Source organism: Grammomys surdaster, unplaced genomic scaffold (assembly GCF_004785775.1).
Source record: "Grammomys surdaster isolate TR1022 unplaced genomic scaffold, NIH_TR_1.0 194, whole genome shotgun sequence".
NCBI classification, from domain to species: Eukaryota; Metazoa; Chordata; class Mammalia; order Rodentia; family Muridae; genus Grammomys; species Grammomys surdaster.
In genome coordinates, this window is record NW_021604639.1 from 3,349,193 (window position 1) to 3,366,358 (window position 17,166).

Sequence of the window (17,166 nt, forward strand, 5' to 3'; positions counted from 1 at the left end):
TCTATACATCCTTGGGGCAGGGATGGCTTTAGGCCTCTCTCCACAGTGACAGGAAGTTAATGGACCAGTCTTGTGCGGGTCTCCTGAGGGTAATCACAATGAGAGTGAAAAAAAAAAGGCACTGGGCAGGACAGGTCCAGTGGACAGCATCCTACCACGCCCCACTCTCTCCTCCAGTTCTTAGTTATCTTCACTCCCTCTTCTGCATTTTCCCTGAGACTTCTGCACAGTATAGATGTCTCATTTAGGGCCGAGCATTCAAGTCATGTATTCTCAGCACTCTGACCCTACTCTGACCAGTTTCAAGTCTCTGCAGTAATCACTGCCCACTGCAAAAAGTCTTTCTGGCCAAACCTGACCACCTCACTATGGGAGTAAAAATAAGTGTTGCAGCATTTGTGACAATACCCCCTACCCCCACAATGTCTTCTGGCACCATGAGAGCTAGTCAGTGGGGAGAAAGCTTCCAGCTCAGTTGCAGCTTGGCTTTTCCACATTCTGCATGGCATGTAGTGTTTTCAGCAGTGGGGCCTTACCACCCAGTTTTGTTGGGCAGTCAACAATAGAGGCTGTACTGTTTAGAGGGTTACAGGTCTCCAGCCAAAAACTAATGGGGAGGTATCCTGTTCCTACCGTGGAGGTTTCTGTTTAGTAACTCTACGGCTTCTTTGAGTGTCCTTGCAGGGTGTATGTGGGTAGAGAGGAGGGAGGGAGGAAGGGAGGGAGGGAGAGAAAGAGAGAGAGAGAGAGAGACAGAGAGAGAGAGACACAGAGAGAGAGAGAGAGACAGAGACAGAGAGAGAGAGAGAGAGACAGAGACAGAGAGTAAGAGACACAAACCCTGTGCCCTGTGGCAGAGGAGAAACCTTATTTGGAGCCATTGCTGATAGGCTTTGGCCTATTAGTGACTCAGCTATTTCCAGCCTGCATTGAGGTCCTGTGGCCAGACTCTAAATGAATCTAGCAGTCTGGGGGTGCCGGAGGGCAGATGGCCTGTACTTTAGTAAGGGCATCTGCTTCTTGGCTTCTGGGAAGACTTGATGGGCTGTGAACTCTTAAACAGAGAACTACTGACTCTGATCCCTGCTGAAGTCTGTTCCCTCCCACGCCTGCTGCTCCATAAGCTGTCCACAAAGCCCAACTGTAGGTGTGGACTGTCACAGGCCCTGCCGAGCTATTACTATTCATGGTGCTCCTGATCTAATCCATTGGCCACTCTTTCCTTCTCTCTAGCCACATGGAATCTGTGTTTATCCACATGGCTGCAGCCAAACAATCTCATCTAGAGCCCCTACTTGGACCAGCTGTGGACTATGGCTTGTCAGTTCCATTCCTTGAAAAGGACGCCGGTCCCAGCACAGCCAGTGATTAGTGACAGGGCTTCCAGATACACCTTGTTCTGTAACAGCCATGGACTGAGATCTGGTCATAATTCATGAGTCATATATTAGATACAGGTTTAAGTCTATTTTTAGCAAGTTTATTCCCAAACTGAAGTGGCAGTGTGTAAAAGGTAACAGCATGTGGTGACTTCCAGGAATGTGTGCTAGACCATGCATGTTACAAGGCATTTCCAACATATACATACTAGGTTCCATGCTCAATAAATAATCCCCCCAATTAATTTTTATTTTTACATAAAAATAGAATATTGCACGCTTAACAAGACCAGATATTTTGCATATTTTCCTCTTTAGATAAATGATGAAACTTGGCCCTTACGAAAAGCCAAGGCTGCATAGCCTCCCTATTCTAGTAGGAGATTAACTTGAAGTTCTCAGTAAAAAAAAATGAAAGCTAGACATTAGCTGAATTTTTAAAACAAATCAATCACTTCAACGTGAGTAGGAGTAATGTTATTTCTGCTCTGAAGTGGACTTTAGGAGTAACATGTGGCCCATGTCAATATGACCTCAAGGTCCCATGAGGCCCTGCCCTCCCTGTGCCTGTCCTCACAGCAGAGACTCTGGAATTGCATCTTGTGGATATAAGCAGAATGTTTTACAAAGTCTGGAAGTTACAAAAGTAGTTCTGTAAACATTGTATGAATTAAGTTTCCATAACAAATGCACAAGTCATTTATAGGCAGCAACACATGCTTCTATCCCACGCTGATAGAGTTCTGAGCTTACACAAGTTTTCAAAGCCATTAAAGCAGCACCTCAAGTAAAAGCCCAGTGGTCCCAGAGTGGCAGGCATGGCATTCCAGAGTGGGGCTGCTGTTACATGCCATGGTGCACACGTAGGGCTTCCACCTTCCCAGGATTCGCAGATGGTAGCTGAGTGGGAACAAGTGAAGCTGGCTCCTAAACCAAGCAACTTACTCTGCATTTGTCTGCACACTCGCTGCCTCCCTTTCCTTCACAATTCTGTCTCACAGTAGAGCACGGTCCTAGCTGCTGTGCCTCCTTCATACTGCTAACACTGTAGGGTGCGGTGCGGTGGGAGTGCTCAGTGCTCTGTCAGATGGACTGTTAACGGCAAGTGCTAAAAGACTTGCCATTATATTTGAAAATTAGTCACTGAACCAAGGGTATGGATACCTAGTGTTATGGATTTTAAGTAGAAGCCCATGAGGAACTAGGATGTGAAGAAATCAAAGTACCTGAAGCTCCTGCCCCTGGCTCTTCTTTGGTCAGAGAGGACACAGCAAAGTCGGCCTGATGTGATGCAGCAGCAGAGCTCACCGTCTGCTCAGCTGTTCTGGAATGGATTTGGTGCAGAGGCACCTACTAAATAATTTGCTTCCTGAATCCTGAAAAGTCCTATTTTTTTTCCTTTTATTGGGTGTGTGAGTGTTTGTAGGGGATATACCAGAAACTTTTAAAATATAATGCTTAGTATTTTAGATAAAAAAAAATTAGCCAATTTAAGTTCTCTTCTTTCTTTCTGAAAAAGGAGTACAGAGACTCTGACCTTTGATTCAGCATGCTTTTGATCATGCTTTTTGGGAGAAAGCATCAAGATTCTGACTTTAATTTGCCCTGGAAGATCTGCAGTATGTGCAGACCCAGCCTTCCATACCATTACTGAATGAGGGCAGGACTTTCCCCTCAGGACCACGGGGGCTGGGGAAGTGTGCGCAGAGGGACAGGTATCATTCCTGGATATCTGCTTAGTCATCTGCTTCTGCAGTTGGTGGAGCCGGGGTCACAGAACGGTGCTTATGTCCTGTGGGGACAGTCCTTCTCTTCATCCAGCTGCATAGCTGCTGAGGAAAGAGTAGAACATGGGCTGCTTCACACGCTGTTGGTCCTTCCGACACCATGCGATCACTGTCCCCTCACTGTTGGCAGTGTACAAATGGTGGCCATCGCAAGAAAATGTCAGGCTGTGAAAAGCAAACCCATTTGTACATATCAGTTCTTAATGCATAGACTGTGATGCTGAAACTAAGGCATTTCCACTCCAGAGAATCACAGATGAAAGACTGTCAGCAAACTGTCTGTGCTGACTGATTCTAACACAGGCACCCTCCTAACGAGGCTCAGGCTCAGACAAGCTAGAATAAAACTGGAGCCCCAGAGCTCAGGCCCCTGGATGGAAGAAACTTCACAAAGATATCACAGCACTACATTTTGCCTTTAAAAATCAAATGACATTTTTTTTATTCATTTGGACAGAGTCATTCTATACAGTCTTGAGTATCCAGAAACTTGCTCTGTAGACCAGGCAGGCCTGGAACACAGATCCATCTACCTCTGCCTCCCAGCTGCTGGATTAAAGGTGTGTGCTACTACACCCAGGCCTTAGGTGACATTTATTTTAAAGATATATTTTGCTTCTCTGGAGGAAGGTAAAGCAATGTATAATGTTATTAATAGGTAACTTAGGTTCATTAAATTTTAAATTCAGTACAATCAAAATAAATTTATTTTAATTAAGTATAATTTGAATATTATAACTACTATTTGAGTTTTAAAGGCAAGTCTGTTAGCCAGGTTAAGGGTGACTGGTGTTTGTTCTATCAAGCACATCCCTGTGGCAGCCAGTCACATGACTGTCATTGCAAAGGAAGAAGTGGAAAGAACCGTTTCTGCGGTCCCTCAGGTTTCTTGGCACAGGGCCAGCCTATCTTCTCACTAGATACCAGACACTGAGTTCCATATGACAAGAGTATGCTGGCTTACTGCTGGTAACACAGAATCTGATGCACGGTAAGAGGATGGCTTTACATGAAGCCTTCACACCCGTGTTCTTTGGGTCTACATTTTTTATTTATTTATTTATTTATTTATTTATTTTGGTTTTTCGAGACAGGGTTTCTCTGTATAGCCCTGGCTGTCCGGGAACTCACTCTGTAGACCAGGCTGGCCTCGAACTCAGAAATCCGCCTGCCTCTGCCTCCCAAAGTGCTGGGATTAAAGGCGTGTGCCACTACCGCCCGGCTAGGTCTACATGTTTTAATATCAGAAAAAATACAATTACAAATTATTTTATGAAGAATAAAAGATGGAGGTAGATCTTACCTTACGATGGGCTTATTTGATTTGGGAAATGTAATTTCTCTCACAGGCTTCAAGTCCCATGTGCTCCATAACCTAGAGGGAAGAGAAGTCATTATTTAATTATGCAAACTAAAACTGAATGTTTGTCACACATGTGTGTGCATGCCACACACACACACACACACACACACACACACACACAGAGTTTGCTGAGTTACCAGGATAACCTACTTCAAAGAGCAGCATTGCCTCTGGGTAGTCTGCAGGGGTTGTAGGTGGGAAAGGGAACTCTTTGCCTACTTTCATATGGTTACTATTTTCTAGTTAATACTTCCAAACTGCACTAGCTTTACTATTTAAAAATACAACAGGAATAAAAAGACCTATCTGCAAAGTGACTTTAAATCTCTAAGCACTATATATTAATATGCGTAGACATTAAAAGTCATTTCTCAGACTGCAGTGACCCGTGACTGGGAAGAAGAGTCAAGCCCTCTCTTACCTTACAGTGCCATTTTCTAATCCTCCAGCAATGACATTGATGGATACTCCCTCGGGCTGGTTGGAGAAAGCTACAGAACAAATGATCTCTCTGCAGTGGACATGTCCAACGAGGTCCCCATTCACTGTCCAGAGTCTCAGGTCACTGCCCCCTCCAGCTGAAACACCAAATCATACCACAGATCACCACAAGTCCCTGGGGCATCCATAGGGACCAGCCTTGTTGTTCACTGATGCAGCCCACAGGAACCCCTAGTTAATGACTCTGAATTACTACACAGGGACTGGTACGTTACATATTTTGTCCTCTGTGCACAGTGATCACTGATGGAAGTGAAACAGTAAGGAGGGAAATGAACCAGGAATCTTTGATTACATTTCTGTGCATGAACTGGCAAATCTTAATTATGTTTGAAAGTACTGAGAATATGACTCTTTAAAATAGAGAAAACTATTCTGTGAAACCCTCAGGAGGAAGCTACTTGAGGGAGCTGGGGAGATGGCTCAGTGAGTCCAGGTCCCCAGTAACTACATAAAAGCCAGGTATGGTGGTTCATGCACGTCACCCCAGTGCTGGGGAGGCAAACCTAGGCAGAACCTTGGGAACTGCTGGCTAAGGAGTCTGGGCGAAATGGTGAGCTCCAGTGGGTACAACTGAGAGATCCTCTCTCAAAAAATAAGATGAAGAGCAATAAAAATGTTCAAAGTCAATCCCTTGCCTCCACACATGCAAGCACATGTGAGCGGACCCCTATCCTCAGGACTGAACTGGTTTAAGCCAACTATGGTGACATACATCTGCAATCCAAGCCCTCAGGAGGCAGGAGGATCAGGAGTTTCTGGTCAGCTTGGGCTGCATATAGAAACCCTACTTTGCAAAAAAGTGACTTATGTGACTTTTAAGAGAGACAGAAAGAGTTGCAATAAAAATGGTATGTGTTTAAAAAACAAATTAAAAAACTCCCATTCCTCAGAATATCTAATATTGTATTTACTAAAGCTGAGCTAAACCAAGGTTTTCTTTTCAAAGACTACAGAGGCAGGGGCTTGGGAGACGGCTCAGCAGGTAAAGAATATGAGTCCAGATCCCCAGAACTGTGCTACAGTTCACACTGTCAACTTGACACCTAGCCTGGTACACCTCTGAGAGTGTCTGTGAGAATCTGTTTTAATACATGTTATTACTGAGGGAAGACACATCTTAATTGTGGGCAGACCCATTCCCTGAGTTGGGGATCCTGGACTATATGTATAAAATGGAGAAGGAAAGCTGAACACTAGCTTCGTGTGTATTAACTCTGCTGCTGATGGTGGCTGTTCAAGTTCCTGCTGCCTTGACTTCTCTCCAGTGACAGGCTTAACCTGGAATTGGACCACATAAGCCTTTCTGCCTTAGGTTGCTGTACTCAGGTGTTTCATGTTAGTAACAGATAATGAAACTAAGACCATGTAAAGCTAGATATAATTGCTTGTAACACTACTGTGCTCCCATGGTAAGACAGAAGGTAGAGATAGAACCCCTAGAAATTTGTGGGCCAGCTAGCCTGGTGTACCATAGCAGTGAACAACAAAAGAGGCACTCTTGATGGTAAGGCACTATTGCTGATGAAAGCACCTACACAATTCACTGAACATAGAAAAGTTGAGCTGGTGTCTACATAAACCCTTTACCCCTACTGACTAGTGGTTAGGGCACTGAAGGGTATGCCTCACACTACCAAAGGAGAGCAGTAAACACCAATCCATCTATAAACCCTTCAATCTACAATGGTGACCTGTATACAAGATGCACCAGTACAATATAGTGTCACAAAGCTTATGGGACTAACCAACCAATATCTGATTGGATTTAAGGGCTGCTCCATGAGATAGAAACCGTATCAGAGACTGCTTGGATGATGAAGAACCTGACATTAGATAGGTCAGGAACCTAGGGGGAAATCAAATACTACTGTTCTGCTACAGGAATATAGCAACCAAATGACTTTTAATGAGGTCATTCTGCTCTACTCATAGATCAGTGCTGTGCTCAGCCATCACCAGAAAAGCTCCCTCCTACAGCAGATGGGGATAAGCAGAAACCCACAGCCAGACAATAAGCAGAGAGTAGGAGACCCTGGAACACTCAGACTTAATTGGGATGTCTCCATCCATTCCTTCCCTCGGCTCAGGAAGCCCTGCAGAAAAGGAGGTAAAAAGATTATAAGAGCCAGAGGGGATGTAGAACAGCAAGGAAACAAGGCCTTCTAAACACACACGAGCTCTGAGACTGTGGCAATATGCACAGTCTGGGCCTGATGGGGTCCAAGTCCTGAGACTGGAACTGGAAATGAGCCTATGTCCTTATCCCAGAAACTATCACCAATTGATAATCACAAACAAGTGAAAAAAGTCAGTTTTCTCCAGTGGAGTCTTACTGGGCATACAAACCACTCTGAAGGTTAGGTCCCATGTCCAGCCGTAAATTACCAATAGAAAACAAACTCAATGATATTTTTGGAGGTTTGTTTATTTGTTTTTGTATCATAATGCTTTGTCTGGGCATTTCTTTTTTCTTTTCTTACCCTACAGGTCTTTTGCATATGGTTTCCAATTTTATATTTATGGGACTTGAGTGTTTGCCAATGTGTCTCTGAATTTATATATGTTTCTTGTGCTTTTTCTTTGGTACTTCCTTTCCTTTTTCCTTTCCTTTTCCCTTCTTCTTCCCTTCTCCTCTTTCCCTTCCCTTCTTCCCACCCCTCCCTTCCCCTCCCCTCCCCTCCCTTTCCCTATCCTATCTAGGTTTGTTTGCATTTATTTTGTTAGTTTTTAAAAAGTTATTATTTTAGTTTTTCTTTGAGATCCCCGTTGTTTTTCTAATGTGTTAGGGCAAGAAAGGGTGTGGGATTGGGTTGTGGGGAGGATTTGCGGGTAGGAAGCCATAATCAGAATATGCTATGTGAAAAAAATACATTTTCAATTAAAAAAAATAAAATAAAACAACAAAAAAATTATCTAGAAACAGTAGTCACAGAGGAGGAAGTAAGACATCAAGTGACCAGTGGTATTCCAGTGAGGAGGGCAGGGGAATGGGGACATAGTGTTTAGTGACCAAACAGACTTTATTTTGAGGTCAGTGGGAAAGTTTCTGAAATAATGGTGATGGCTCCACAATGCTGCTGATGTAACTGAGGCACTAGGGTGCACACTCAAGAAAGGCTTCTAGGCAGATTCTATGCTATGCACATACTTTTGCCATTTCCTCAGTGCCATTGTGACTTCTAATTGTAGAACATGGTTTGGGCGATGCAGGGAACAGTAATTTAAAAGAGATCCATCTTCTAAAAAATGATACATTAAAAAAATTTAAATTATATGTGGGCGTGTACCTATGAATGCAGTACTTATGGAGGTCAGAGGCACCAGATCCCCTGGAGTTGGGGTTATCCTGACATGGGTAATGGGAACCAAACTCGAGTCCTCTACAAGAGCAGTCATACTCTTAACCCCTGAATCATTTCTCCAGCCCTGAGAATCACATCTTTGATCATGGTCCATAGCTATTTCATGGCTTAACCCTTCAAAATGAAAAGTCTAAACCTGGACATGATTCCCTAAAGTGTGGCATGTAATTTATTAGTCAAGGCGGCTTACCTAGCATCTTGAGACAACCTAAAACCAAACCCACCTGTTTACAACTATAGTAGCAAAGTGAGAGACCATTATTCCATACCAGATGCTTTCATGTAAAATTTAACACATTTACCGAGAGTTGCAAGGTTGGGCATCTCTGTTTGTATACACAGTCTGGAAATTAAAAGAAGTTGGAGAGCCAGATGGCTCTGAATCTTAGAACACTGCCCCAGCTTCACAATGCCAGTCTAATAAATGGCCAGGCCATGCACATCCATTCTCATCCAAAGACATGCATTGTGATTCAGAGATAGAATGGTTAAAGAGAGAAAATTGATTATAATATTTCCATAATTTAACTTCAATCTTATCACTACATAAATCACATCCTATAATAAGAACTAAAGAATTGAAAATTTTGGTTTCAAGCCTACTTAGATGTATCCACTAAAAGGTCAAGATCTTTTGTAGGCTACATTTTATGACTTTATTCCATTTGGGTGCTATAAGCAAATAGGAGACCAGAATGGTTCATTGACTACAAGTATAGTTTGTCTTTTAAAAAAATTTTTAAAATTACATTACCTATATCTAATGTGTTTATATGATTTCTTTTATACATTTCTGAAGAGGCCTTAAAACATTGAGAAGGCTTTTGTTAAAGTTAGAAAAATTCTATGCAGTTCTGTTATGCTGCTCACCATCCAGGGACCTCAGAATATCCTACCAGCAAGCTTTGTCTGGTTCTCTTTGACTAGCTGATCCAGTAACTAACTCTTCCGAACTGAGCTCTCTTGGGATCAGCCCTAGCTTCCAAATGGGGTCAAAATAAGAAAGCAGAGAGTTTTATATAAATGACCACTCTATTATTCCCCCAGTGTCTTTTGGCATGCAACCCAGTCAAGGAAAGCTGCAGTGTGGAGGCCAGGGCAGAACTGTCAGCAAGGCTGTCATCATCTGCCCTTTGCATAGCCAAGGCCCGAGTTCCCTTAGTAGTCAGTAGGAGATAATGATGTGTCCATGGCATTACTTTACGACTGGGGCTAGGACAGAAACACTTTCACATCTGAAATCTATTATACCACTGAGGCTGTTACTTTGCTTGACTATAAAAACGAATTTATAGCTGGCTATGGTAGAGCATACCTATATTCCCAGCACTTAGGAGGTAGTGGATTGCTATGATTTTGAGGCTAGCTTGGGATATATAGAGAAATAAATAATAACAAAACAATGAATCAGTATCCAATAAAAACGGCATCACAATCCTAAGAGACACCTATGATTTAAGCATTTAGTTATTGTCTCTGTGTCCATCACAAAGCTCCCAAACCCTGGGAACCCCTGTCTTCTGAACACTCAGGCCATGGCTCCTGGGGGCGGGGTGGCTCCTGACTTTGGGGTTAGAATTAGGTCAGAATTTTCAGATTCTGCTTTCTGCAGAAAAAGAAAGACTGGAGATTGCCAATAGTCTACATGAGCCTTCCTAGAAGCCTTGCCTGACATAATTACTTCTGGGCTCGAGCACATAGCCCTGTACATCCCAAGTCTAGTCTTAAGCCCAGGAAGACAGTCCTATGCTCAGGGTCCTTGTGGGCCTGACCCTCTTTAGCTCTCCATCTGGCTGCTCACGTCTATCTTTATTCTGGATTGAGGTAGCACGCCTAGGTTGAACATTCCCAATGAGAAGTGCTCTATGAACAGAACTTCAAGGCCAGTTTGTGCTATATAGTGTTATCTAATTGTCAAAATAAATAAAAATTAATTAATTAAATAAGATTTAAAAATAAAATATAAAATTAAAATGAAATAAAAATAAAATTCAAAAACTCAAATAATAGAAAAGTGGAACAAAGCAAAAAACAGAGGCTTACCCACTAGAGATGTATCAAAGGTACTCTCTATTAAATAGATGTTAGAAAGCAAATATGTTTTAAAAGATTCTTTCAACTTTCAGATTCTTAGAAATAGAAATATAAACAGAAAATTCAAGAGCTCTTCAATAGCTGCAGAAGCATCATTTCTAAACATAAAATCATGGGAAACAATCGTGACCTTTAATTTGGAGATGTATCTTTCTCCCGCAACTTAAGGCAAGTCATACCTCCACTGAGTACCGTATACTATTTCTCTGTCTCAGGAACCAGAGACGTACTTAACACTGGCCAATGGCTGGTACCTCTCTTCTTTCTTCGCTATTTTCTCCTTGCATAGTCCATTTCGCCTGTTTGGCTCAGGAATATCTTTCTATCTCAGATGGGTGCCTGCCAATTCATGAACTGTCACTAAAAGCCTATCAAGTCTTCTGTGATGGTTTAATCACAAATGTTAACTTGAAAACTAGAATCACATAGAAAGTGGGCTATTAGGCACGCCTTTGTAGCAATGTCTTAATTGGGTTAACTGAGATGGAAAGATCTGCCCACTGCGAGTGATACCACTCCCTGGGCTGAAATCCCAGCATATACAACGGACAAAGGGAGCCAAGCATCAACAGTCATTGCTCTCTGCTTCTTGATTATGAACATAATGTGACCTACCATGCCATGACTTCCCTACCATGAGGGGCTGTAACCTGGAATATGAGCCAAAATAAACAGACTCCTTTACGTTGCCCTTTTCAGAGTATCTTATTACACCAAAAGGAAAGTAACATCATCAAACTCAATTTGTCAAAAACTTGTTTTCTAGCACAAGAAAGGTAACAAGGCCAATAGTTATATACCAAAAGCAAAGCAGTATAGAGAACAAAAGCCAAGGACTTTCAGATAATTAGATAACAATAATTTGTTTAGGTGTACTCAAATAAATTTTTACTCCTCTCAGGAAAACAACAGTTTTAACTCTTGCCTAAGGTAAGAAGTCAGTTCAGGGCCTTAGACTTTAATATACACCCACATTTACACTGAAGGGAGCTGAGAGAAGCTCTAGCCAGGAAATGGACAACCCTAGGCTTTGCCTGGGGGCAGCTTACCTGAGTCACACACAGTAGCAATGTCACCTGATGTTTCACTGGCAGAGACAGCCGTCACAGGGCTTTTGTGTCCAGCCAAACTTTGTACATAGCATAGCCTAAAAAAAAACTGGCATGAATTTGCATATTCAGTCATACAGAGGACTACAGTCTTTTATGTTTCCTATCCTCAATAGGTGTAACTCTTCTTCTAAGGTATTTGATTTATGACTTTAAAAAGACTACAGAGCTACTCTTACTACCTTTAAGCATGTGTTTCATGCCAAATTGACAACATAATGACATGATTTTAGTGTATTTATTATATACTGTGAAATATGTAATATTTCAAGAAACCATGTCTGGATAAGAGTCTTCTGTACCTGTTCAGGTCCCACACTATGCAGGTCCCATCTCTGCTCACGCTTATCATCACGCTATATGGCTTGCAGACACATAAGCTGGTTATCTCTTCCGTGTGTCCATAGAGATGCATCTGACTCTCCATTTCAATTTCCGACGGCTGGAACATGAATATTAAGCAAAGTAGACATGACTGAAGGAAAGAACTCAATCCTGTATGATGTCCTCTGAGCTCCACATGTGCAGCATGGCATGCATACTTCACACACACACACGTACACACACACAAATAAATGGATAAAATTTGAAAATATAAAAAAAAATGTATTATAAAGAGTCCTACCCACCCGTGTAAGAAATCTTAACTTCTAATATTGTTAGTTTGATTTTAAAATAAAATCTCCATCTCCCTCTTTTTGTCACCCCCTGCTTAATAAGCAACTTCGGGTTCCCAGGGTGGCTCCTAGGTGTCTCTCCCTGCCCCGGCATGAGGTGTCTTGTAGAAGGCAAGTCCCCTGTCTGTACTGCTGGCTGGGATCCACTCAAGAGCACTAAACATCAAGCATGCACCTTGCAAGAAGCTATTACTATCCTACTTTTGCAATTATATTCTCATGTAAGTTTTTATATACTTCAGTGCTATAGAGCTATACATGTACTACATGTCTATAAACTTGATAAATATGCATGGTTATTCTTGAGGGATCTTCTGTATCTTGCCTTTTTGTTCTTGTTTTTGAAATATTTGTATTGATATACTAGATATAGAACATATTTTAATTGTTATTTTCTTCTCTCTTTTTCTCCTCTCCCATCTCCTGTCTTTTTGTCACTCCCTGCTGAGTAAGCAGCTTCAGGTTCCAAGGGTGGCTCCTAGGTATCTCTCCCTGCCCCCATATGACGTATCTTATAAAGGCAAGTTCCCTGTCTGTACCCCTGGCTGGGATCCACTCCAGAGGTCATCCAAACATCCCTGTGTGTGGGAGCTGCTCGAGTTGAGTTTCCTATAGGAATTCTGCAGACTCATCCTATCCTAGACGACCTTGTAGCTTTCTCTCTCAGAGGCTCACCTAAAACTTAGTGCTCCTCTGCTCTGGAGTTCCCTGATCTGGGAGTCCCCTGGTGGTTAGTGTCAATTTCCATAGTGTTTTCACCTCTCCTAAATCAGCTGGAGCTGCCCATCAGGCCAAGTTAAAAGCAGTGCCATAAGTCATGGATAGCAACACTGGTCTAGGGGCAGCTGGAAATCTAGTGATATAAATACAGCAGCAGGCCAAGATCCTCAGGGGAAGATGGAGGCTACAAACTCCAAGCAGAACTGAGATCCCAGGGGAAAACCTCAAGGACACACTTGTGCTCTCGTTTTATTACAGAAACCAAAGACCAGGATGAAGCCAGACATAGGTGGGGCTGCATGTTCCTCCTGATTCTAATGACTGTGGTGTTGATGAGGACTAGGGCAGTTCCTGTTTTCGGGCTTTCCAGGGTCTGGCTGGATATAAAGGGATGCAAAATGTCCCAGTTCAGGTCCCTGTTCCCACAGGAACTACAGGCCATCAAGAAGGTTAAGGACATTGGTATCAAGGACTGGCTGTTAGAGAAGGAAGTCGAGTGTATTTTCCATTTCTTCCCCAGGACCTGGGACCTTTGGCAATTGCAAATGTAGGAGCACTTCATGGCTTTGGAGACTGAACTGGCCCTGAGGCCAGTTGAGGGTCCTGCAGAGTGTGGCTGGAAGACATCTTGGACCAACCCGTAAACCCACTTGTACAGTACTCCACATCTGTTCCAGCTCCAGGACTGTATCCATACTCAGCACATAGCAGGCTCAAGGTCCTAGAGCTGTTTCTGTCCTACTGCCTGTGCCAGTAGGAGACTGGTTGCCTAAAAGCTTCTGTTACCTTCAACCTCTTCCACCACTCACCAGGTACCTGAGGTGTATTGTCAAGGGAGACCAGTGTATCTGACTCTAGACTCCCCTGCCAAGTCTTGAATTCTACACTTCACTGGTGCACTAATACTCTGTCTAAATTTATAGCTACTATGTATTTATTTATATATGCTTGTTCTTAAACTCTGAGCCAATAGAGTCTATTTTTTTTACTCTGTTAAATGCAATACTATGCAGTAAGTCTCAAGAACAATTATTACATTCAAAGATATATCCTGTAAGAAGTCAATATTTCATTAATCAGAAGGTATTGTGGAAGGCTTCCCTGAGAAGACTCAGACAGTTGAGCACTTAAGTGCCCACAGTTAGTATGGTTTGCTAGCAAAGGGAGATACTTCACAAGAACCCCTAGAAAATTCTTACAACAAGAACTTTGCTGGCTCTTATGTGGCACCATGGGGCTATCCTTAGTCTGTGTAAAAGTCCCCTGAAGGAACACAGAAAAGCTTTCTGGGCCTTGGTGGTGGTGGTGGTGGTGGTGGTGGTGGTGGTGCTGTTGCTGCTGCTGCTGCTGTAGAACTGAAAGTGAATGTCAGAGGCCTCCTTACTCCAGAGTCAGAGCCTGGGCTGTATCAGGTACACAGGTTGCTGGCATAGTGTCTGGGATAAGGCATTGGTACCAACATCTGTGAAAATCTAAGTGATCTCTCCATAACCACTGGAAGGACCACACAGCTTAGCTGCATTTCTGACACGGGGTAGGTAGGTAGTAACTTCTATTCTCACAACTCAATTACCTAAATTAGGAAAGAAAATCCTTAGCAATGAGCTGGGAAATCTGCTTTCAGGAAAACTATATATAAAAGGAATTATAAACAAGATGTGTCTTCATCAGCCTGCTACAACTTAAAACCAAATGAACAAGTCTGGCTATATTTAAGTCACAACTGTGATAAGCTCTATTGAAAGGTATTCCTTGTGTAATTACTCCTATGTTGACTTCTTAATCTTTTTCTTTTTAATCTGTTACTAAATACTGTGCTAGTGGATAACTAATAATGCAGAGATAAGAAAAACTAAGAATGAGGCTATTTAAAATGTCAAGAAGCAAACAGAGCAAAAACTAAAACAAAACAACAATACCACCAAAACAAAACCAACCAACCAACCAACCAACCCACCCACCCACCCACCCACCCACCCACCAAACAACCAAAGATGAAGCTAGTTCTAAAAAGGCAGAGCAGATAACAATTCTAGAGGTAGCTTGGGACAGATTCCTAGAAGCATGGCAACAGAGTACAAACTGAGATTGCTGAAGGTACCAGAAGCCTTTCACGGTAGAGTTAGATATACAAGGGTGAGACCATTGAGAGTAAAAAGGAGAAATAAAAAGGAGACATTCTGAATGTTATAGCACTCCAGGACTCAGGTTCCTTTGTGACCATGGCATGTAAAAACCCTGGGCTCCACAGACTGTTCTGGTTTTCTATTTCATCTTCACCACTGCAATCTTAACTACACAGGAAATTATTTGCCATGCCCCATCTTGGGCAAGTTAGTTCCCCACTTATGGTAATTTCCTTTCTCCATACAGTACTATCCAGTTTAAGTACAACCTTCCAGGCTCCCTAATACCTAGCTGGCACCTCTCCTGTGGAAGTCTGTCTCCTTGTCCTATCCGTCCCTACATCCTGTCCTCGCCTTCACCTTAGCCTTCCACATAGGGTGTTTCTCTTGCAGTCTCTCCAGGGTCTCTCCAGAGTGCTGACTAGGGACCATTACTCCTGCTAAAACATTTTAATGGTTCCTTGGATAAGAGATAGAAACAGTATTATAGTCACATTTAAACCCCCAGGGTCAGTACAAACTTTATTTAATGAGGGATTTACCATCAGAACTTGGGAGACATACTATGCTAGGAATAGCAGCTTCACCCAGTAAAATATAATTTCAAAAATTGTAATAGCCCAGAGAAGATTCTTGATTGGAAAGAAGAGTATTACCTTAACTTGACACATCCTGAACAGTCCAAGCAAGGAGACAAAAAATTAAAAAGCAACATGTCTTTTATTTTGGAGACTGGCTTATTATTTAGACACCTTATTCATCTTGGATGTTCAGTGGGTGGCTTAAAAATAAGTTCCAGTAAATAACAGAATTAGGATGGCTACTTAGATTTTGCTGTTAATTAATTTAGCCAGAGACTAGGAGGATGACATTAGGATTTCCACAGTTCTGAGTATGGAGTGTACAAATCATGTTACATACACTCTTCCTAAATGCTCAAGTTGAAACTTAGAATACAGGCAATATTCAAATGTTGTGAAAAAAAATCTGTGGGGTGGCTCACCTCTAGAATCTTAGCACTTGGTAGTATGAGGCAGGAGGATTGCCAGAAGTCTGAGGCCAGCTTAGGCTATAAAGTAAGACCCTGTGTCTCAAAGACAGACATAAAAAAATCCCAAATACAAAGCAGATAATAACTCAAAATATTATCTGCCTCTGAAGCAAAAATAAGACCTTTATGATTATTTTTTAATCAATTAATTAATTTATTTATTTTCAAAATTCTTCATCACTCTTAATAAACCTAATTCTAATGAGTTAGAAATGTGACCTTCCATTTTCTAGGAGCTAGAAAAGGGAAGGACTAACACAAGTTTTAAGTTAGCCTTACACAAGGATACCTCACATCATCTAAGCTTTCCTCAATGACATAAAGGTCCTACCATGTGCCAGTGAGCCAGGACCTACCGTGCTGCTGGTGAGCCTGTTGGTATAGGCTGTGATGACACCACACTTGCTCCCGGTGAAGAGCTGACAACTGTCAGGCACCCAGGCACAACTGGTCACCTGTGAAAGGACAAATCAAGTATATGTTCAAAAAACAGGTAAGAGATAGTTCTCATTTCTGAGAACTTCTCACAAAAAAACATGATCACAAACTTCTAGGTAAACATCTTACTTGATATGATCAGAGCAGAAGCATATATAGCCATAGTACTTTCAATAACTTTTTTTTTAACTAAAAATCTTTAATAACTGTTTTCAGATTACAAGGTTTTAAAAACAGTGTACAATGTTATAAATTTTTCCAGTTATTTATTTGTGTATTGACTTTTAATTTCATTTGAGCTAGATTCTCCCTGCAATCTCTCCTCCACTTGTCCCCAGATACTCACTGCTGGCTCCTGGTATATGTGTGTGTGTATGTATGTGTGTCTGTCTGACTCACAATTTTATTTTTATACACACTGTGGCTTAGAAATTTAACAAAATAATACAGAATCAACCAAAGCTTGAGTGTCACTGTGTGAGGGTTTAAACATTAATGTACGGGTCTCTTTTGTCCTGAACTATGTATCCAGGTTGTCTTGGAACTCAAGAATCTC

General features: G+C 42.0%; 1 protein-coding gene across 2 annotated transcripts in view; it reads right to left on the reverse strand.

Moving 5' to 3' along the window:
- Positions 1–1,458: 1,458 nt before the first annotated feature.
- Positions 1,459–17,166, reverse strand: part of Lyst (lysosomal trafficking regulator) — a 161,980-nt gene continuing 146,272 nt past the window's right edge. For both annotated transcript variants that reach the window (XM_028769800.1, XM_028769801.1), the window contains 6 exons: positions 16,529–16,627; positions 11,901–12,040; positions 11,539–11,636; positions 4,951–5,107; positions 4,470–4,541; positions 1,459–3,331 (listed from right to left, as the gene is read on the reverse strand). In XM_028769800.1, the coding sequence (XP_028625633.1) occupies positions 3,193–3,331; positions 4,470–4,541; positions 4,951–5,107; positions 11,539–11,636; positions 11,901–12,040; positions 16,529–16,627 (705 nt within the window). In that variant the 3' untranslated portion in view covers positions 1,459–3,192. The remainder of the gene's footprint in view (positions 3,332–4,469; positions 4,542–4,950; positions 5,108–11,538; positions 11,637–11,900; positions 12,041–16,528; positions 16,628–17,166) is intronic.